The sequence below is a fragment of the Schistosoma mansoni genome (assembly GCF_000237925.1).
Source record: "Schistosoma mansoni, WGS project CABG00000000 data, supercontig 0147, strain Puerto Rico, whole genome shotgun sequence".
Taxonomy (NCBI): domain Eukaryota; kingdom Metazoa; phylum Platyhelminthes; class Trematoda; order Strigeidida; family Schistosomatidae; genus Schistosoma; species Schistosoma mansoni.
In genome coordinates, this window is record NW_017386044.1 from 421,649 (window position 1) to 446,030 (window position 24,382).

Sequence of the window (24,382 nt, forward strand, 5' to 3'; positions counted from 1 at the left end):
TGCGTGTCAATTCCGTCTTAGTGTTGATCGAATACTATCGATCAAGTTGCAATGTGACCACCAGTCTAGGTGGCTCGACACTGTTGACCACCTCCGACCACCATCTTATCTCAACATAGTGCACGCAGGGTCGAGCCAACTAGACTAGTGGCTATACTGCAACTTGATCGATAGCATTCGATCAGCACTAAGACGGACTTGACACGTATGACATTGACAACCACCCAGTGATCAATCTGTTGTGATTACACCTCAGTCCTACAGGAGGTCGAAGGTAGCCCGAATAGCTTAGTGGTAACGTCTCTGACTGTGAAGCTGGGTGACACGGGATCGAATCCGTCAGGGAGCACCAGTTCCCTCGCCCCCAAATGCCCTGGTACGGCCGAGTGAGGAAAGTCCGCTCTCCCACACGGCCACGCATATATAGCCTCTGCCAGGGAAGTCCTACTCACTGCCTCCTCGTGGCAGGGGTGTTGTTTGCGAATGTCCGGCGCTTCAACTGGGTTGGTGGACACGAAAAGTCCACCTAGGAGAGTTGGAAAACCTTCTTTCTAAACCAATGGTGCACATGGACTTCAGTATCCTGAGTGAATAAACGGCGTTTAAATCAACCGTTGGTCACCGGCTACCATGGGACTGCATCTCCTCACGATGCTCCATTGCCTTGTGGACCAGATGTTTAGGTCAAAGGCTCCGGGTGTGGCCCCCTAAGAAAACCACCTGCCTCAGTTTTGGCACCTGGGTAGTATCACAGCCCTCACACAAATCAAATGAGATTTATGCGGCGCATATGTATCTGGTGCTTCCTTGTACCAATATTTATATGTTTAAATAAATAAATAAAATACCAGTTCCCTTACTATTACAGGTACACCTTCCTGACGAGTGCCAAGTAGCATGAAACCCGGGTCCAGGGTTTCCTGTTGACCACCTCCAACCATCATCTTATCACATCCAATCACTCTCAAATGTTACAATACTTTTGTACTGTCCAAAAAATGATAAACCGAACAAAAGGTTAAGTAAAAGTCGATAGAACTGTACTTTTCGTGAAAATAATGTTTATTCAACTAAAATAACTTAACCATAGAAACGTTAATTATTACATAAGATGAAGTTATTAGTGGAAACGGAAATATGATAATGTACAAAATCTTAGTAACACATGACTAGTGTATAAAAAATGATTGATATTGTAGAATAAAATAGTTCGTGTAGCTTGATGTAAATATATATTTGTGAACTATATATGAATACCAACTAGGTTAAGTTGGAATATGAAGTAATAAGATTTCGCGTAACTAAAGTTTCTGAGTCACTCATTTTGGAAAAAGGACAGTTTTTTCACTCACGAACACACTACAAGGTGTTAATCATACTAATGACAACGGTATTAATGTTGTTTTAATTAAATATTATTCAATCAGATCTAATGAAATCTATGTGTAACTTTAAATGTATTCCCCCCTTAAAATAAAAACGAACAGTCAATGGGCTTCAAACAATAAAAAGAAACATTATGGAATGAAATTAATTTTATTTAGTGTGCTCGAAGTCAACCACATTTCTTATATCCGATCACATTACAACCCCACCTCTCTCTCTCTCTCTTGTTCATGTTTAAACGAACACACATGACTTCACTTCATTCCACAATGTTTAGTATACTTGCTTTACAAAAGTTTATCAAGGGAACCAGTTGCCTAGAATTTCAAACAGATGACCTCTGTATAAAAGTTATAAATCATCACAGTCACAAACTGAACTATGTGATATTAGCGAAATAAATTTAGAACAATCTGATCCTAATTAACTCAATAAACGTTTAAAAGTCTGCTCCAATCTATTTCTGACGAAATATATTGACGGTAATCAATAATACGATCACTTATAAATACTTTAGCATAAGTGCTCTATGAATAAATACACATTTCAGTTAACACTCGCAGATTATATGTTTGAAAAGTCAACCACAAGACGTCCAAGAGAAACATAGAAACTATTGATCACTTGTTTAGCAGAACTCTGATACTTTTAAAGCTACTCACATCAGCTAGTCACGAGTAACTGTTAGGAGTTACTCTAAGACGATTTCACCTTTGTAGTAAAGAGATCATTCAAATAATTATTATACTCCATAAGTAAACAAAATTTGCTAAAAACATTCTACTCAATCATACAATGATGTAGGTAAGTTTAAAAATCAAAAAGAACGGAATCGAATTCATTCTCTGTCGGTAGCAAATAGATTTTACAATAATAAGTGAACTATACAGATTTCTTTGCCCCCAAATGCCCTGGTACGGCCGAGGGTGGAGATAGTCCACTCTCCCTCTCGAAATGCACTCACATGGTCACGCGTATACAGCCACTACTACAGAAGTCCGACTCACTGCCTTCTTGCGATATTACTATTGTTTACGAGAAGCGAATGCCCGACGCTTTAACCGGGTTAGTAGACACGAAGGGCTCATCTAAGGAAGACCTTGATTCCAAACCAATAGTGCACATGGGCTACAGGATCCTAAAGGAATAAGTTGCGTATGAACCTAATGTTGGTCACCGGCTACCATGGGGCCGCATCTCCTAACGTTATTCCACTACCTTGTGGACTAGACTTTTAGGTCAAAGGCACCCCAAGAAAACCACCTGCTTTGGTTTGGACACCAAGGTAGTATCAGAGCCCTCACACAAATCAATGATAACTACTACTGGCTTCATTGTCATTGTGTGGCGTACATGTATTTGTTGCCCCCTTGTACAAATGTTTGTGTTCAAATAATGCAGTACGTGAAGTATAAGTCTTATATCCAGTAAAAGAAAACCATTGAGTAAAATGTGATATCTAGTTTCTTAAGATAAAATAAAAATACTAAACATTGAAATGCGTCAATATCAAACACCTATACTAATGACTTAGAAGAATTATGTTGTACGTATTAAGAGAAATCTAGTTGTTTAAATCAAACAATTTGAACTTATCCACAGTTTTCCACTGGATAACTCATATTGTAGTGAACAGAACACTGGTTGGGACAATCGAATGTATTTAAGCAAAAATTACAGACTATCTCAGTTAATTCTGATAACCGTACAATGAACAGTTAATTTGCAAATTAACAACCAATTGTCTCAATCTTCACTGTTTCTTCTGCAGTCCGTCTTCTCTAATTTCATTGTTCATGCATTTTCGTACCGATTGAGCTTCATTTCAGTTCTTTCCTCATCGGTTTTCTGCAAAAATACATTCTATGTCTGACCAACACCATATACTACTTATATGGATATAAGTAGATCACACCACAATATCACTGCATTTACAGTGAGTTTAAAATCAGATTATTTATTTATTTAAACACATAAATATTGGTACAAGAAAGCACCAGATAAATATGCGCCATACAAATCTTATTCGACTTGTGTGAGGGCTGTGATACTACCCAGGTGCCCAAACCGAAACAGGTGGTTTTCTTAGGGGCCTCCGTATTCACCGACCCGGGAAAAGCGCCAGACATCCACTTTTCATCCTCTCAATTTCGTAAACAACACCCCGCCACTGTGAGAAGGCAGTAAGTAGGACTTCCCCAGCAGAGGCTATATACGCGTGGCCATGTGAGAGCATTTCGAGAGGGAGAGCGGACTCTCCCTACTCTCTGCCGTACCAGGGCATTTGGATTCGTAATGATTTAAATTACAGTTATTTTCATAACTAATCAATTTCCCTTTGAAAAAAATCACCTCAATAGGTACACACGCACACACAAAACAACTATACTTAGACATGAATATGATTCTTGAAAAACGATGAGAAATTAAAACAAAGAAAATAATGTAACATGGTAAAACAAAAAGAAATATTACTGAAAAAAACTTTTTTATTAGATTTATATATATATTTTTGGCATGGATATACATCATTTTAAGAATACTAAAGATAATTAAAAGGTGAATACCAAAAATACATAAAACAAACCAAACATTAACATTTGAATGAGTTTTCAAAATGTTCTGTTCTACTTGAAACAATGACCATATGTATTGTGTTATGCAGTAAGACGTGGATGGGGAATTAAACAGAAAATAGTTTCGACTAGCTATTAAGATGATTTGTTTTTAAGTTTGAAAGTGGAGAAATAACTTTTCTAGAGATGTCCAATTAGAACAGATATTTGATCCGAGTTGAATAAATTATATTTAACCTTGTTTACGTCCAATATCATTCACCAGTTTCATTAATGCTTCAGTAGATAAAGATTTAGGTCGTTCAATTGGTAAGCCTAATGCTCTATCCCAAATTAGAGAGGCTAAAACACCTAATGCTCGAGAAACTCCAAATAGAACTGTATAATACTGCATCTCAGTAAGACCATAATGCTAAAATAGAATTGAAAAACAATCATAATAATTTTAAGGAATTCTGAAGTATTCATGAAAAAACACTTTACTACGAAAATTATATTGCAATTTGGAAAAACCGGAAAAATCCCAAATTCAATTAGTTCATGAACACAAACGAAACTATAAACTAAACTCTATCACCTTGAGTAGCTATAACGGATGAGTAGGTCTTATAATGTCGTTATGAATACATTATTGATAGAATGTTAATCGATATGTGTTATACAATGATCCATTGTACTCTGTCAGTAACTACTTACGAGGATGATTTAATTTAAGAGTAAATTGAAAGATTACCCAATGATTTTCAACATCATGGTTAACCAGCTACATGTGATTATCAATGTTCTAAGATAGATCATTAAAGTCAATATAGATGAGGTGACTATAATGCAAAATTATAAACGTAATTTACACAGACGTAACAGTTGGGCAAGTGCGAAATATACTATTTAATAAAGAGTAATTATGGATGAAAGTACATTACGACTGAACGACCTGTTAATCCAATCCAAGACTAAATACTTCGTTGCTTTAGAGAAAATGCAAGACTTAATTAATAATCTAACAATAAATCGGTAAAGTGATATTTAACATTATCCTTTTAAGATTAATAATGCTATTTTTACGATACGTTCGTTATATATGAAAGAATGATGTATACTAAAGTAGTATAAATCCCATCAGCTTCATAGACTGGACTGAAATAAAAGCTTACTTAAGATTGTCTCACACATTAATAGGATAGATTAATGATACAGTAAGTTGGTCTTTAAATCAGATCTAACTTCTTGAGAGTAGAAAAGTTATAAGTTATAATTTTATGCTGAACATTAGCACCTACCTACCTACAACCTTTAATAAATAAATATTGCTGACGTCAAGACTTTAGAGCAACCGTTTAACATACTGTTCAGTATTTCAAGGAATATGAGCTGCAATTTTTCCATAAAAAATGGATTAGATTACGGTTGTTTAGGTTGCGACATTTTCTCCAGTACTTTTTTGAATATAATAAAGAAATCAGTAACTATAGTGGTTTGATATGAATTTGGTTTTTGAAATTAACTCCATACTTTATCATATTAAAAAAAACTGGAGTACATGAATCACCAAATAAATGAAACACTTGGAAAAATAAGGTGAAACTCAACCTATTCAGTGACAAAAAAGGACGAATTTTAAAATTTAACATGTTCAATACAAAAATAGAAGTTGAATTCACCTGGAGTAATACACCACTATGTGCATCCACATTAGGCCATGGATTTTGAACTTTGCCAAGACTTGTCAAGATTGGAGGAACAATTTTATACAATTGAGCAACTAGTTTGTACAGAGGATCATTTGGAAAATGCCTTTCACAAAATTCTTGTGCACAAGTAAATCTGGGGTCAGTTTTTCTGAGAACAGCATGACCATAGCCGGGAATGACCTGAAATAACAGACACCATTTATGAGGTGACAAGGTCACTAAGTAGAAAGATATCTAATGAATGGAAAAGTCAAATGCCATATATAACAGAAGTACATGTTTACGCTGCGAATACAAACGTACGGACATGGCTTTGTTTATTGATTTAATTTACTGTATCTCGGAATCATCATAGGACATATATATATATATATATATATATATACTCAGGTATCATTTAATGTAAGCTGATTAAAATTAAGCGCCTAAATCTCAAGAATGTACCAAGTGTTACCCGGATATTCCATTACAAATACAGCCATGAAACGAACTTAACGACAATTTTAAAGAGTAACTGATACTAGATGAATGCTAATCATGCGTTATTTTCTGGATTACGCTCAACAGTATTCACCTACCAATCAAGTAAATCTAGACTCTCGTGCTATGTAAAAGATGCGATTTACTATGAAGTTGATGTGAATTACACTTTTATACAAAAGGTTCCAGAAATCTCACATCGATCGGACCATTAATTTTAGTCTACTACTATAAAATTCCTCAGGAAACAGTCGGTCCTGCTTTTTGCCTAGCCCAGCCAATTAAGTCCAGAACACCAATAACAGCTTCTGCGGTATGAATCATTATATTCCAAACATACTGAGTTTATATACCAAACAGACTGACCACATCGTACCATAAAATAGAAAATAACATTTGTACAAGATTTAGCTAAATGTGGGAGGCAGTAATTAATAGACTAGGGATAACTCAAGAATGGTAAATCGTATAATAATAGTCTAAAGATCAAAACAAAGCTTATAATAAGGGGAACATGAATACGAACAGTTTAGTTATTTAGCGACTATACGATAAAAAATATATGCATAATATTGGTCCATAAATGGATCCCAAAGTTATCATTCACTATTGTTATCGGGACATAACAAGCTATTTCCTAGATACTTACGATCTAGCAATAGTTTGGAAAGCGTACTGACATTCGTCAAACAACTTTCGTTGCAACTGAACCAACATGGGATATATCATGGTAGCGGACTAATTATCTGTTAAGTAATAACTGGGGTATAGGGTCTCTCTAGTTAGCATTATAATAATAGTAGAGAGCTTAGCCAATACAGTCCAGAAAATTTTGGGGATGGAATTCATAACGATGGCTAACAAATGCCAAACAATGATAAACCAAAGAGACAAGGGATTGCAAACCTGAGGATGACATATTTCTGTTGAACAGTAACACTGAAAAAACACTTCAATTAGAAATGTTAAGAAATCGGTACACATTACTTTCATTGGACATAAAAATCAATCCACATAGTACTTCAATTTAAAGTGGGCAGTACACTTGTGATGATCTACGTAGAAGTTACATTAAAGCATATGAAAAGGGGACAAAGATGAATATATATTTTAAGAAAATGGATCAACCGGACATTTTAAACAGGAATTTTTCAACGGTTAATCTGTTATACGGGTAAACCTAAAGGGGAACTAATAAAAGTCATAGAACTAACCTGTCCGGCATTTAGTGTGTCCATCACATACTGTTTGACCTGTTCATCTGTTGGATTTTTGCCGACTTTCTCTTGCATTTTATTCAGGAAGACTAACACTTCTTGGTTGGCCAATCCATGTAAAGGTCCAGCCAATCCACACATAGATGCGGCAAAACTAAGGTATGGATCGGAAAGTGCACTACCCACCAAGTGACAGGAATGTGCGCTGACATTACCGCCCTAATAAGGAAGTTGTGAAATGAGATCATTTTCTAGTGATACTGGGAAGGATAAGGAATACAACACACGAATTCATTATATTGTTAATTAATCCAGTTTGATCTAGATCCCGGAACTTTAATGTGGAGATTTAAAAACATGATCTCAACAGGTTTTGAAAAAATGTAAAAAGGATAAGTTTGTAGCATATAAACAATGTACAACATCTACGCACTGAACTACTTAGATTTACTGTTTTTAACAATATATGCTAGAAATTAGACACATTACGATGACTTTTGAAGTTAATACCAGTGACATAATTTATAGCCTTTTGAAAAAAATGCACCTTTTACCTTAGAATGAAGACTAAAAAGACAAATTAATTCCACGGACGTTTATCATCAAAACGTTATTTAAAGCAAAATATCACAGGAGAATCAAGTAAAACGAGTCAGTTTGGTATTTATCACTAGACAGAGAACTGGTAACAAATACAATTGATAAAAACTAGTACACTACTTGTGAGGATTTTCGATATATGTTGAAGGACCTTTTAAATGATGCAATATTCATCTTATCATGGGCTTATGTATACAAACAACTAAACACGTTTGCACAGCTTTACTGTATTGTGTCGTCGAAAAACGTTTCCCCGAACTTTCGCAATTTTTTTTAATTCGCAAGTAAATAATTACGGGTAAACGAAAAATTGGTAACAGAACACATCCCTTGATGATGACCAATGAAGTAAAAGTAGCAAACGAATGGTTTTCTGAGAAAAAGTTTCCTAAAGACCATAGTAAACATTAGTTACGAGAATCAAAAAACCGGTGGAGTGTATGACTACACATTCTCATATTGATATCTGGAATAACAAATGTTTTTTTGAGTAGCGGCAACACTGACTGCTTTGAGAATATAAAATATTGATTATACGTATCATAGCTATGCTAACGCCAGTGATAAACAACAATAGCATAACGCTCAAAAAATTTATATACAGATAGTGGTTAAATTTTATCAGAGCCTGAAACTTTTGGACGATTTTCCCTTAAGGCAGTTTACCTGACACAAAATTTTTAACTATGGATGAGTCCTGTATGAAACACGAGCTAGTCCACAGTGAAACAACCATGAAATTTCTAAAATTACATCTCAGCTTTTATTGCACAGTTTCGTAGTTGAAAAACGGGTCACATCAACATAGCCGATGACCTATTAATGGCATCGGCTATCAGAAATGATAAGTTATAGAAAATCAATCAAAAAATGCCCGAAATGTGGCTTACCTCATGATCACAGTGGAAGGTTAGGTAAAGACGCATCATTTCGGTAAATCCAGGATCCTCATAGCCAAGCATACGACAAAAGTTATGGGACCAGTCCATATTAGAGTCGATAGCAGTGACAGAAGTACCATCCCGGTACAAATTACGGTAAATTATAGAAGCAACAGTTGGAAGCTTGGCAATCAAATCCATAGAATCTTCGTAAACGTACTATTAAAATTACAAATAAACAATATGGAGCTCAGTTTTCAAAAAAAAAGTGGTAGATAGCTATATCCGTATCTCGTGTAATGAGCAGTCATCCCACTCAAACAACGCTACACCTAGATGCTTCATATAACTGCACATTTTCATAATGACATGTGGAGTCACCAGTACCATTTATTGAAACAGACCCTACAAACGGTGAAGAATAAACATCTGGATTCTAGAACACCTTCGTAGCAGGTCACAAGTAGGGAGGACAAGAATATAGGTTATCACAGATGAGGAGCAAAAAAGAAAGCAAGATGGCAGGCCATGATACGGGATTGACCAGTCACAATTAAGTTCTGCTGACTTACACTACAATATAAACTCATTATAACAAGCTAGAAATTTCGGGCACCTGCGCATCAACCTTAAGAAATTCAATAATGGCAACACCAACTTGAAAATGCAATACTATGGTTACGCCACCTAACTTTTAACAACCATGTCAATTTTACATCATAGCTTAGTACGTGAACCTGTGCTTAGTCACACTCATAAAAACATTACCTATAAGCAGTCAGTCAAGTAACGTAAGACCTAACAAGTGCAACAGCTCAGGTTGCCAAATACAAAACCCCTCCTCAATACAAAATTACGAGATGATCGGTAGCTCGTAAAAAACATGTATCAAAGGAGTACTAGATCTCCAGAACCTTAGAAATAACTACGTTTCCTGAAATAATGCATGAAAATTTTGTAGGCTTATGAGTAGTCCGTGTTAATCATTTTGAATATGTATGTCAGATTTTAACAGTAAACCATCTCCATTTGTCCACTTCAAATCAGCAAGTTTGAAAGTTACGGGAAATTTATAAGTCATAAAGGAATCCTTACCTCCCAATACAAACTTTTCTTGATACCTTGTGAATAGGCTCGTGCAAACTTTGATTCCGAATTTAGAGCTGCACAAGCTGCCACCAGTTGACTCATAGGATGGAGAGATGGCGGAAAATTATCTAGCATGTTTAGAACGTGAGATGGAAGGTCAGCTCGACTTGCGAATTCTTTTGAAATATCATCTACTTGTGCTTTGGTTGGCACCTTCCCTGTTAGTAGGAGAAAGAAAATGCCTTCTGGAAGTGGCTCATGTCCACCAGGAGCTTTTGGGAGTTGTTTCTGACAGTCTGGGATTGAAAGACCACGAAATCGAATCCCTTCATTAACATCCAGTACAGATGTCTCGGTGACCAAACCTTTGATACCCCGCATACCGCCATACATCTATACATGTACAATTTAGAAAGGGTCACAACCAACCATATCAACAGTGACATCACCGACTTTTGTGGATCCATATTCTTTTCTAAAAGATGCGACTTTTGCCTGTTCTTTAGGTATTAAATCAGCCATTATGTCTTTCAAACTCTGAATGTAGGAGAAATTATCATATAGCTCGTCTTACGGCATAAGCAACAGGTGTGGACGAAAATTTTCGAAATGCATTCAATGAAGTTAACTCGCGACCGAGAATTACAGATCTACGCGTAACCTGGAACATGACTAGAGCAACTGAAGCTTAGCGAATTAGACCGCGCTTTTGGAGTAGCGAGACAATGTCCAATATCTACTGACTTGGTAACGGTTTCAAACATTTCAATCAGTTGTGCAGGGAAAAAAATATGGGCTTAACCGCCTTCCGTGTCCATTACAAGTGTAGTTCCGATATATCTAGGCAGGAAACTAGGTGTATTTTACGACAAAGAAAGAAATATTGGTATATTATTAACAAACACTGTCCTGAGTCCTGGACTATATGGCAATTTTCCTCATGAAAGACTCCTGGGAAATCACTTAGACCACTTCATGCATCAATGAATTCCAGAATTTAAATGCTCGTAATGAGTAGATGATATGATTACAGACCATTCTGGTATAGTGTGCCTCAAATTTCTAAATATTGCCCCTAATGTATGTGTTGACACTTAACCTATGTAGCTGTTTAAAAGGCTGCCATACAGTGTTAAGGGTGCTCGTAGTTATTAAAATATCACATCTGAGACACATACTGAAGTTGGCAAAGACATGATCGTAGAATATCAAGACGACTTGGTCTCTTTCAACTTGGTACAACTCTAGAGAGGAATTACGTAGCTTGAAGGCGTAAATTAACCCATGACTCAGGTGGACTGCTTTCAACTTTGAAGTGTTGAAAGTAAGTCCGATGTTTTTCACTCAGCTTTGAAGTCGAATCAAATCAACCTGAAGAGTCAACTTATCATCTCAGTCGTGAACTTCCCTCCAAAGTTCCATATTGTCAGAGAAAAGTAATTAGACGGACGATACTTTGTGAGGGAGTTCATTTACATAAACGAAAAGGAGAAGAGATTCTGTCTTTTAGTCACAGAGGACCCCACCAGGATATCCTGTAGCCCAAAAATGTGAAGTTAACCCCCATCTTAAAATATCGATTGATCTCATATGAAGTTAAACAGTTTATTTATCATGACCTATTACTTGATAGTTTGAGCTTACTATTGAAACATTTATAATTAATATTATCAAAAGCTTCTTAAAGGTACAGGTAAATAACATTCTCCTACCTCTTACGATAAGAAATGGATATACATCTGTCCACAGCAGGCAGCAGGTTGATTATGCATGTCTTGTTCTCCCAGAAAGAGTGTTTTTGGATCGAATTAAGTTTACAGATGACGAGTAATCGCGCATATTGTCGTACATCAAGGTTTTCATAACCTTCTATGGTGCTGCAAAATGTACTACCAGCCTGTGGCTTAAAGGTCCATAGCCTTGTCTTCTTTGAAAGTTGTCTAGACCCGTAATTTGACTTAGAGAATGTGAGAAAATCACACTAAGAAACATTCCCAGGATTAAATTCGCTTCTCTCAGTGTGACAGAGTGAACCACATATGAAGCACGAGAAATGTCCTTGTTCACATTCTGCAGATTGTCATACATAATGTTAGCTCTCGGTTTTACTTCTGGAAGTCCTGTTGAATTGCTGGTGAAGCTCTCGTTGATGTAGTTTGTATGTGACGGTTAAAATTTTTTGGGAACGCTGAGGTTTGGTCCTTTTTTCTTGGCAGTTAGAGTACGATTTGTATTCCCGTGCATTTTGCTGAACTGGTTGAACAAACTTTAGAGTAAGTTACTTAGTCAGTGAGGTAACTGATTTTCTTACGAGGCATGGGTTATAAAGCATTGTTGACAATGATTTTTGATTTGTTTTAGCTGTGTTAACGTGCAGCCGATAGCCTACAGCTGGGATGCAGTTGTATTTGGTGAGTGTGTTGTGGGACACAACTTTACTTAGAGAGTCTAACACCACCGATGTTATGACACTAGTGAGCCTAAGAATATCTTCACTTGTTTTGGTAATTGGTCCGTCAATAAAGACGTTGCCAAAAACCTTTCTCTTTACCTCCTACACGTGTTTGTTTGTTTATCCCTATAGGGACAGACTATTTTCAGGATTGCCGACACACTCTTCTTTCAGACTTATTTGGAGAATGATGATATTGCTCACCATATTATCAGGGTTTATATCCCCATTGGCATATTTTCACTCGCGATGTTATTTATTGAGTTCATGTGAGGTCCGAGTTTTCTCCCTTAAACCACCCTTCACATTACTCACACTGCATAACAAAGATGATTAAACACGGCAGCCGGTTTGTTTACACTTGTTCCTAGTGAACATTGTGAGATACAAATTATGAACCAAATCGGGATAAAAGTTTGTGATTGTGCGAAAAAACTAATAGATTCAAAATGGATGGACCGGATCAAAAAATGAATGGTAGAAACACAAATAGTGTAAAAACCAGCCACTTGACGTGAAGAACTGTAAAATTCGAATAGTTAAACTACGGTTAATTATTATTTAGAAAGGAACTTTAAAAAACTAATCCACAGAACCTAGAGCACAAAATAGAATTTTTCATAAAAAATGGTATTTCTGTTACTTTAGGACATAAAAAGGTTTGAAAAATTCAAATCATGTTAAATGGTACTTCACATAATGAAAGCTTTTTAAAATTGATTATGCACCTCACAGTTTCATCACGACTCCAGCTCATTGGAAATGAACAACACTCAAGGATCTTGTAGTGTCGTGGTGCCCTAACCACACAATCCTTAAAGCTGAACATGAGACAACTGGGAAAATAGTTATTCAACATTTGACGCGAATAAAAAGCCAATAATGAGGAAGGCGGGAAGGACTGATTCAAAAAATTTAATTAATCGGATGGCATGGCTCAGCCTTGCAGACGTGGTCATTCTTGCGTAATATTTTTATTCATATTAAACATATTGCTTTATATCCAGCCTAAATGTGTTCACGATCATATATCGGTGATGATTACGAAAGGACGAGTCAACGTAGACAATGATATGACTTCCGCGTAAGATCATATAGATTGGGCAGTTACATTATGGCAAATCTACAATTTTAGGATTAGGTCTATTATTAGAGCAGTAATAATAACGCGATAGACTATAATTCTACAGGCCAGCGATCCGACTCCACTTATTCTTGTGACTTCCATTTTTTGTGGCTTTGCATGTCCTATAATTTGAGTGAATTTTGTCAGAGCAATATGGTTTCTGTAAGCAGTAGCTATCACATTTTCATTGAAGAGGATAGCCAGTCATGTTGTAAAGGACGATAAAGAAAGTTTGAAGGCCCAATTACTAAAGAGAGATGACGAGGTAAGACCGGGATAATTTCATGGTGCATGATAGTGGTTATGATAAATAAGTTACGAGACATGCCCTAGGCACGGCTAGTACACGAGTGAGTATGAGTTATCAAGTCTCCTTCTGAAGCTATGCACTGGGGAGACTGTGATCACTTCGGTTTGGAGGGCATTTCGAATGAGAGAAACTCTTGGCGAGGAAACGTGGTATCGTACATAGGCTTTGCCCCTCGACTTGAAATTTTTCAGGTGCTGATTAGTGGAGCGTGAAATTGATGCTCTGGCAAGATCGTGGTGTTCAGGTGACTTGGTGTAGTTGGAATGTCGTGAGCCACTGTCAGATCACCTCTTATTCTTCTACAGCTCATGGTGGATTATCCTCAGTGTTGAAATCTATCTTCGTGGGGTTTATCTCTTAGCTCTTTCACCCAAATTTTTGTTTATCGGTTTGCTTGGCCTGAAGTTTACATCTCTTTTAAAGAGGGTGGGCGCAACGACGTCGTGGACTGCATACCTTTTAAACAGGATCGGAATCAATAGTTGAGTGATTACACCAAGTTGGTTTTAGTTGAACTGTAGAGATGTGTTTGCTTTCGCCCAGCTGAATATAGTTTGAGTTGGTTTTCAAGTTCTCTAGTTGTAGATCGAGCTCTTTATGGATAACTGAGAGAGGATTATCACAGGGGACGTAAGTTGTTTGTATTCGATGGAGCTGGCTGTTCAACGCATGACATCTACTGTTCACCATCGACCTTCCTATTTTTGTGGGGTCATTTGGGAACCTGATTAAGTCTTTTCCCTTTTCATAAACCCCCATTTCTTGAAATCGTCAGGGTATATGAAAGTCAGTGAGCTAGTTTTATCCAGAATGTTGTCAATAAAAATTGAAGATATATACAGAGGTGTATGTGAAAAAATGTCACAAAATGTTCCACCGAATTATCCTTTCTCACTTGGTAGGCAGTATATGTCATATTGAAATAGATGAAACTTGGTATCGAGTTTCAAACGGTCTACTTAAATTGGCTAGATCACGACTCCTTCATATGGTTGAAGCCATCAGGGTTAACTCCAGAAACCCTGACTCATATTATCCAAAAGAGTAAGGGACTAGATTCCGTTATTTCTGTACTCACGTCTTGATATTAGAGAATAGGGTTTTTGAACCGCAGTGAAAATCCTCTTTTAATCTCTTTCCTCAAAATAATCTAAATGAATTTGTTAGCTCTTTCTACACGTTCATAGTCTCACAGTAAGTTGATCTGAGCTGTGTCAAGCCTGTAGAGATGAACTTATTTCGATGTCTCTTCGTATGTTGAAGTTGCTTGACCCACTTTCGCTATCCTTGGTGGGGAATTATTATGTTTGTATTGTTTTACCATGGTATAAATAAGGAATCGATGGAAACAATAATACTTTTAAATCTAAACCATACTAATTGAGCAGTTCGCTTCCGTAAAAATCTCTTGTATATGCACTATGTTTGCTCACAACATATTTAAACAAGGCTGATCGTAGGCTGTGTCACGAGTTCTGAATCAGAACATCAAAACATCGTGGATTAATATTCTAGTTTTCTTGCGTGAGTACAAAGTATAACGAAATAGATTCTTGGTTTGATCCAAAACGCGTGGATTTGGATATACATTGTTGTACGCCGTGATTCACCATAACCATTATTAGGCTACTGTTTATACACGTACAGCAAGAGAACTGAAATCCCTCTATTACCAGAATCCAGTCATGACAACCTTTACTCGAGAGATATGTCAAATGGTTTCAACCGTACTTCCAGCCCCTCCCCTTATTTCACGAAATCTAGCTCACAGATGATGAAAATTGGTGTTCAAAACTTTCGAAGTGAATCGCTTACCGATTTACACCCGGCGAGGATAGCTTCTATGGCCTTATTACAAGAAAACTCATCATTCCTTCAAACCGTATAATTTTCTTAAAGCATTTTCATGACCAAAAGTAAATGTCTTCATCTATCCACATACTTATACATATTAGTCTTTCAAATAGACCTCGGTTGAATTATCGATCAATATTCAGTGGGCAAATTCTCCGACTTTTCCCAAGCCACTAAACTGGATAAATCTTGGACGAGGATCGGCCAACCCTTAAAAATTTTACGTAATGATTGTCAACGTTTCACCCTACTTACTAATCGTGATGACCTTAAAATCTAGGTTATATTCGATCCAATTCATCCAGCAATCCAGTTAATCCATGCAATGTCTGTCCTTTAACATTGATTAGCATGGATTATTGCTCATCAATGTGGAGAAAGAAGAAGGCCAGAAGTGCTTTGGGCATTTATGAAATTTTTCGTAGACGTTAATTCACGGGAGTTAATTAATGCGACGTCTTTAGCTATGCATCTGGTTCACTTATGTTATTTAGGAAAGTACGTACCGTTTGCGTTGTAATTTGTCCCTGATGACTTTATTTCAGTCTATCCTGATTCATTCGTTCGTTGTAGACTACCTGCAGAGTTTGCAACAATAGTGAAGTCACTTTGATTTATTTCACCTACATTAAGTAGATTTGTAGTCTCACCGTGGTATTTTATTGAGGAATCCCGTGATTTGGAATTGAAACCAAAAAATTTATTGAAATAGAGTTCCTCCCTTTTTGTACTTCTATGAGCCTTCACTTCCGCCACTTGGAACTTTGGTATCTCGAAACATCGGGTCAATGACACTAATATTCGGATCTTCAGATAAAATTATCTAGGCTTCGCATTCTTTTACAGATGGTCTGTAATGCTATTGCTTCTCAATCTTACTATCCTTGAAGCCAAACATACGACAGCTGAGGAGATTTGCGTTTAAAAATTAATACTTAATCAAGTTCAGGAATGGTGAACGCGAGAATGAATAATTGGTATGGCATGGCTCGGCCTGCTATGTAATCTATTACTTTTATCATTAAATATATTATCTTGTTGCCAGTGTAACTGTTCTTCAGAAGATTTAAGCACAACATTGCTGACTGTCATAACGGAATGAGTCAGTATAGACAATGATACAACTTCCACGTAAGATCTTAGTGATAAATTAATCGAGTCATGGCAAATTTACAATTTTTGGATTGGGTTTATAATTTTAGAGGCAAAGAAAAGTGCTCTTAATACCGACCTAGACAATAATTCTACAGGCCTTCTACAACGTTAGATGTCGCATTTCATGAACTTCAAGTGTTTTGATGAAGATATATACACTCACTTGAAAATCTTATTTTTTCGTAGTCGGATCACGATGTCATTATTTACGTCAACCTATCCGCTAGCGGTAAAAGACCAAGAACCCTTTGGCTGAACAAAGTTTTGCCTCGATAGAAAAGCAAGCGTCCCTATTGAACAGTATGTTTCGAGGCTTTCGAGTTTATATTACATTTTAAAATGGTATACTCATTTTGGAACTGCTTAATACACACGTCATGTTGCACTTTCTAATTAACAGAGAAGATGCAATCCGACTCTCTACACGGGCAAATGTGTCCAACCGTTACGAGGATTTGCGCAACGTTCAACAATTAGACGACAAAAGAGTAAAATAGCTTAGCATTGTAAAAGTTAACTCGGATCAAAAATTTTCCTACTTTCAGAAAAGAACAAGGAGTAACTCTCGGGTAGTTTGTTTGTGCAGTTAGTATATTGATATAGTAAAGTGAATACACAAATTACGGATCTGTTAGTGTTAACTACAGCCAGTACGGCATATTTAACTTCATCTGTTGACCAGATAAATAGGCCGCAAGTAATATTATGTTTTGGATAGTTTTTAGAATCAAGTGATTAGAGTGGTTGTAAATTTACAACTAGCGCACAAATATAACTTCCTCTACACTCTTGTTTTTTTTTCATACTAAACTTAGCCGTAATAGTTTTCGTTCAGTTATATGGTAGCAAGTAATCACTTGAGTCCTCAGGATGTATCAGTAGTATAGCATTATTTTCTCGACTTATAAAACCAATTTTTCCCAATGTCGTGCTGCTAAGGACTAGGTTCGTGATTACACACTGAAGATTTATCATGCGAAATCGACTTGTAAGTCATTAGCGCAGGTAATAAGTCGATAGCTACCTATATACTCGAGTTGGATGGGAATAGTACGACCTCCTATCTAGTGTCATAATCACACCTCGCAGCTAATACTTAGCTTGGATTATTCTGTCACGATAACCAGGCAATTGGCTGGAGCAAATACTTCCAGTAGACGACAGCATATATTAGTATTACCAGTTAGCAGAAGTACAGGGTGGTACAACTACTTCACACGCCTGTCCATAGGAAAAAATTAATTGATGCTCGATTGTCGTCATTGTCTTTGATGGAGGCCGAAAAAGCGTTGAACATTCAATGACCTGGCTGCGGAATGGTTTGGCTAAGGCCCAGTGAAATTTCTCTGACCCTACAGACTTTCCTCAAACCTATATAGTTCCTGAGTCTTGTGGGACAAAAGATCACTTCATGGTGAATTTCAACCACAAAATCTTTTAGGACGTCTGTCATTATTACTCGAAATCCTGGAAGTTATTATATCTACATCACTTATTCATCAGAATATTCAGATTGGATATTGGTTACATATTAAATTTGTATAAAAGAAAGCGCTTCTTACAAAAAGTTCTGAGGGCACTATTTTTGATCTTCAGAGTAGGGATTATAATTTAATCCTAATGTGCACGGAGGAAAAGGAGATGGTACGAGTTTAATTTAATTGACCTTTCTTAAGTGCCCCTTATGTATGGAACCGATGGAGGCAGATGACATCTCATTTTACCCTTGTGATTGTCGGTACCAGGTAAATAAGTTATCCCGTTATAAAGACTAGGTATGCCGGTTTTGTTGGGCTAAAATAATTAACGAGGAAAATGGGCTTTGTCCGGCTTGTCGAAAGGTAAGATTCAGCAGTTTGTATAGAATTGTTTAGGAATATAATTCAGAAAAACCGGCATCTTACAAACCTATCTCGGAGACTGAGTAAGTGATGAATTTAGAGTCTACTTTTCCGCTAGGGAATCCCGTTGTAAGTCAAGCAGAAAACGCAGGGATTATATAAAGAAGACGAAGCTCAATCCAGAAATGCTCAAAATTCTCCCAGAGTTAAGGTAATTTTTTATATACCAAAGAATTATATTGTTGGCTAGGGTTGTTCAGCCAAATTTGATATTTGTGGTCGGTTTACCTACATGGATCTCAAAGGATAAGGAAATACTCAAAGGTCAAAATTATTTCGGTCGGTATGGGAAAATCTTTAAAGTGGAAGTTAATCAAAATCAAACTTTCGGTGGACCACAGGTATGTTTAATGAATGATGGTGACTGTGTTTTAAACTTGTGACTTAAAAATATTTTTCAGATTGCTTATATCTTCTCTCTCCCAAACTTTTCAGGGTCAGCCCAGTTTTAGTGCATATATAACATATTATCGGGCTGAGGATGCCATGCGGTCTATAAGGGATCTTAATCAGAGCACTTTACATGGAAGACCAATCCGTGTATCACTTGGAACTACAAAGTACTGTAGCCAGTTTTTAAGGGGCACGAAATGCACCAAACATGTGAGTTTCATGAGTGCAATATGTTATTGTAAATAAAAATTATTCATACTCGTTTGAAGCATGGTGTCATTCACTTTCGCAAGCGCAATTGGTTACTAATCAGATTAAATACAGAGAATTAGTTTTGTTTGCCTTCTCTCATGTGTTTGCCTTCTCTCATGTGCTTCCAAAGTTTATATTCCTCCCAACAAGTCTTCTTTCTTGTTTTGACACGGTTTTGTGTTTGAGAAATGACCACCGAAATGCTTTAAGTTGAATGATAAACTAGTACCGAAAACTTTATTCCTGGTTTCGCTGACATCGTAGTGTTAGGTTCTTTTTATTTATGTGGTTATTCTACTGAGTGTTCGAAAAAGTACTTGATTATGAAAAGAAGGTAGTTGTTTAGTTACGATATAAAGTAATTGTATTTACGCTACTTGATTCAAGGTAGGAAATTCTTCAAGGTTTAATAAACTTTTCGTAAGGTTTATTTTTACTACAACCATCCTGCGCAAGACTGGCAAAATTATGACAACATATGTATATTTGTAGGTTTTGCACCCTTCCGAAAGATTATATGGAGAGAATACTTCATTCTTTAACGAAGTTTCCAAACAAAACTTCAGTTTTTCAATAAGTGTACAGTACTACTTGTTAAATCTGGCCACTCTAATACCACCAAAAAGCCACTCAGATTTAGCAACTCGATTCAATACACATTTATGTTTGATCACACATTGATTGACTGAAGAAGCCACTCATGAAACAAGTTAACAAGTATTTTGTAATTACTGCTACATGTTTTCAAATTGTTGAAAATATATTGTATGTCACTGAGTAGAATTCGTGGGTTTAAGTAATTTAATAATTCATCTTAATAACTTCAAGTGACTTCTCACACTTTTTATGACTTTCTCTTGGACAAACTTGGATTTTGTGTACTCAGCAATTTCAGTTGATATTGAGTCAGTATTTCGTTTACTCTTCAGATCTTTGTAATTTTCTAAGCCGAATATACAGCTTTTTGTTGAACACTAAAGATTACTGCGATCGATTTGTTCCCTCTTTAGTTTTTGTAGTATTCTGAATAGTGCTAAAGTATATTGTCACACGCAAGTATAGCTAAGATAGCTCTCTGAGAAAGTAAGCAAGTTTCTAAAAGTAAACTGCTTGATCCAACAGATGAACAAGCAACTCCCTGTTCTTAGCCACATACATTCCGGTTTGATTGTCACTTTTTGTATTTAATCGAAATTGTTAAATATAGAAATAAGTGGTTCAGCCTAGTCAACAGCCATTTGAAAGCTCAGCTAAAATACCTCTAAATGTAGTCGAGCTGTTCATTTTTGTGTCACTCGATAAACTGCATGTTTACTAACCTATATAATAATATGCATATGCTGTTTAGTAGTGGACATCCATTGGCCACTGATACCATCATCAAAACATCAGACTGGCTAATAAAAATGAGTCCATTGATTATTAGGCACTCATTTCGTTATATGCGTTTGGTTGATGATTTAAATATTTTCATTAGATCCTGATCCGACTATTTTGTACGGTTAGATCAACTGCTTATTTTGTGCAACGAGTTAAATATTACCATATATATATATATATGACTTCAGACATGTGATTTACTGTTTACTTACGTTCTTAGAATCTCCATCATTGAAGGTTTTTATGAATTACGGCTAATTTTCAGCCTGTTTTTGTACTCGATCTTCCTAAAATGAAAATTAACAGTTATTGTTATCATACCAAAAGCTGGTATCCCTTTTCATTGCCCTTGTGTAAAATAGGTTAGAGTCGTTTCACCTGCGTGTTCGTTTAATTGCTACTTATATGATTAATAACAGAAATTAACTGCTCAGTCATTCAATCATTCATTGGGGTGAAAATGCATTAACCTAAGTTCTCAAAATAAATCAGTGCAATGATATGAAATTGACATGATGGCAAGCAAAATGTTGAAATAATTATAGTAGCTTTGTTAGTGAAGAAAATTATACATTGAAGATATGATAAAAAATTGACTTACCTGACATTATCCGAATATATATATGCATATATCTTTGTGACTAATTAGTCTTTCATATTTTTTTAAGATGTATAGAAGTATCAAAAATAAATATCTCGAAACAACTTGCCATTTTCAGTTTGTTGATATGTCTCGAGTGTTTTCAGTACGTAAAGGTTTAAACTGGATTATTTTATACGGTTTATTGGTTCACAAACCTACTTTTATGCTTACTAGGTAAGACAGGCTTCATCGGGATGGTTTACGTTTAAGTCATTCTACTTACATCCCAACAACGTTTTTGGTTATGATTACGTTCCATAAGTGTTTAATATATAGCTTGCTTTGTCATTTGTTACAGTACTTAAATCATGACCACTTCGTCAAGATTATGCTTTTTAGTTTACATATCATTTTGATTTCTCAAACAATTATTTTTATTTCAAGGAATGCATGTACTTGCATGAACTTGGTGATTCAGCTGCTAGTTTTACTAAGGAAGAAATGCAAGCTGGAAAACATACTGAATACATGAACAAGTTGTTGCAAGATTTTTGTCAGTCTAAATCATATTCACTTGATTCACAAAAGGAAGAAACAACTATCTTAGGTTCACTAGATTCTTCTGTCTCAAGTCCCAATGATGCTTCAGTACCTCATACCAGTGAATCAAGCAGCTACTCAAATGGACGTAATCGCTTCAGATTTGAAGATACATCCATGCTGTCTGTAGAAAACTCGGGCGTGCAAGTTTCAGACCGATGCACTACACAGTCTGATCAAACAAGTGCATCACTTAGAGAGATTCGTAAATTAAGGCATACTGATAAAGATAATTCAAATGCTGTCTCAGTTTCCGATGCCTCATTGGCTGATAAATCTAAACTAAATTATAATAATTCTAACAAACAGGGTAGTTGGAATCATTCGTCATCAAATTCATCATCAGATTATTCAACTAGAAAGCTCGGGAAAAACTCATATGGTACTTTTCATTTCAAGAATTCGTCTGAAAATACAAATACAGATAAATCATATGTAGAGGGAATTAAAGGTAACTATGTCCGGCACCATAATTCAACACAGAATCGGATTTTGTTGCCTCGCTCTATCCCATCTAATCAAATATCTACGCGTAGTGAGTCTATTTGTACCAACAGTAATGGCTGCCATCGTACATGGTGTCGTCCAAATCCAGAGAATTCTTCAAATATTCAACCCCTGTTAGGAGAGGAACCCGCAGATATTGATTTTGACCCCTTTCGAGAATCCCAGCAAGGTTTAGCTGAACTTCTAGCTGCTGAAGTTTCACGTCTCAATGTATCTGAACCTCAGTTTAGTCATCGTGTTTGTTTAACCAATGGATCTTCAGTTGGCATTTCGCACTGTTCAAGTGAACCGCAGTCCTCAGGTTTAGACACTAGGCTTCCTCAAGCTAATTTAAGTCTCAATTCCGCACAAGCTGAAAAACTGCGTTCCTGGTATTCTAATATAGTATCACATAACAGAAGCAACCATGTTGATCTAAACAAGTCATTTAACGTGAGTCCAAATACTTTCTCTAATCTTTATCCTCCTCCGGGTTTTGAAGAGGCTATACAAGCTCACGACCAGTCTCCGGATGGTCAGTTTTTAACATCTAAAACTGATATATTAAACTCTAATTACCCAGAATTATCATACTCATGTCCTGAAAGCTTTGGATATAACAACAACAACTTACGTAGCACAAATGGATCATTGCTACAGTCATGTGCTTTTCCTTGTAGTCTTCCTTCTACAGAGTCTACAGAAAAATTGATGACAAATTCCCCGACATATGATAATTGGATACAGGCTAAAAAGGTATCCGAACACAATGCTATCTATTCAGACACTTTATTTCCATCCATTCCTGCTGTGCTACCCGATATTAGTAATGCATTGAAACAAGATGATTTACCTCCACATTTATCTAGTCAGTTCATGACCAACATATTTAATGCTGTTTTTAATTCCCAATCGAGTATGAACAATAATGAATCAACTGGAGCATATGACAAATCCTCAACAAAATCTCCAGCTTCTGTGTTTGACTTCAGTCAGTTTGTTAACCATCTTTATCATCAATCCTCTGGGTTTTTAGATATAAATGCCCATAATCCTAATCAGTGGTCCACTAGGGTCAATATACCATTTGTTTGTACACAAAGTGAGGTTTTAGATGCTTCTATTTATTCAAGTTCATTAGCACCAATCTCTAACACATTAACTTTTGGAAAATATGGATCTAAAATGAGTTCTCTACCTACTAGCAATGACTATCAACAACATCAGAAAGTGGCCTTTAGCACAGTAAGTATCCTTATGTATTTATGCTTCTTTTTGTCTTTGAATAAAGTTATTAATAGTATATCTAGATCGACTCAAAAATGTCATAACCAAAACAAGTTGTCTGGGATAAGAATGTTTTTTTTAAAAATTTAGTTGTTTAGAAATATTACAAATCGATTACCGTCCAAGATGTATTTATTCATCATCTTTGATGTATATATACCAAACATCTTTTCTTTTGATTATAAATACGATTTATTGATGAATCCTAGCAAGCTAGATTCAAGATTGCCTGTCAGGTTTTGTTTTAGGACAAACCCTTGTTTCTAAGCTTGTAACGACACTCAAACACAAAAGTGGTTTCTATAGGGTCCAAAGAGTGTATGCTCAATGTGGTTGAATTTTTCATTCGTAACTCTCAGTTAGTTTTTATTTGACATGTTTGTTGTTCTGTCATCAGTTTTGTTTTCTCAATCTTTTTTTGCCAAAAGTTCTTTCGATTTTCCTATTCACAACAAATGAGTATAAAAAAACTAGTCAGAGAATATACAGTCTATGGTTTTGGAAGTTACTGATTTGAACACTGTAATGACTTCAGTAGCTCATTGATTCTGATGGAAATCACATTCATAAAAAAGGCAAATTATACTTTGAGAGCTGATTAATCTGATGACAATCGTTGAGATCATTTTACTAATCTATCACTCAAACAGGCGAGCAATTAATGAGATATGCATTGTATAACA

At 36.1% G+C, this 24,382-nt stretch overlaps 2 protein-coding genes across 2 annotated transcripts; one reads left to right on the plus strand and one right to left on the minus strand.

The window, feature by feature from the left end:
• Positions 1 to 4,194: 4,194 nt before the first annotated feature.
• Smp_204770 (unnamed protein product) lies at positions 4,195 to 10,313 on the minus strand (the record flags this gene model as incomplete). Its single annotated transcript, XM_018792718.1, has 5 exons — positions 4,195 to 4,374; positions 5,624 to 5,833; positions 7,348 to 7,569; positions 8,841 to 9,050; positions 9,927 to 10,313. The coding sequence occupies 5 exons, from the start codon at positions 10,311 to 10,313 to the stop codon at positions 4,195 to 4,197; spliced, it is 1,209 nt and encodes a 402-aa protein (XP_018644668.1).
• An 8,891-nt stretch (positions 10,314 to 19,204) lies between these two features.
• On the plus strand, positions 19,205 to 23,789 carry Smp_204730 (unnamed protein product; the record flags this gene model as incomplete). Its single annotated transcript, XM_018792719.1, has 2 exons — positions 19,205 to 19,321; positions 21,771 to 23,789. The coding sequence occupies 2 exons, from the start codon at positions 19,205 to 19,207 to the stop codon at positions 23,787 to 23,789; spliced, it is 2,136 nt and encodes a 711-aa protein (XP_018644669.1).
• Positions 23,790 to 24,382: the final 593 nt, after the last annotated feature.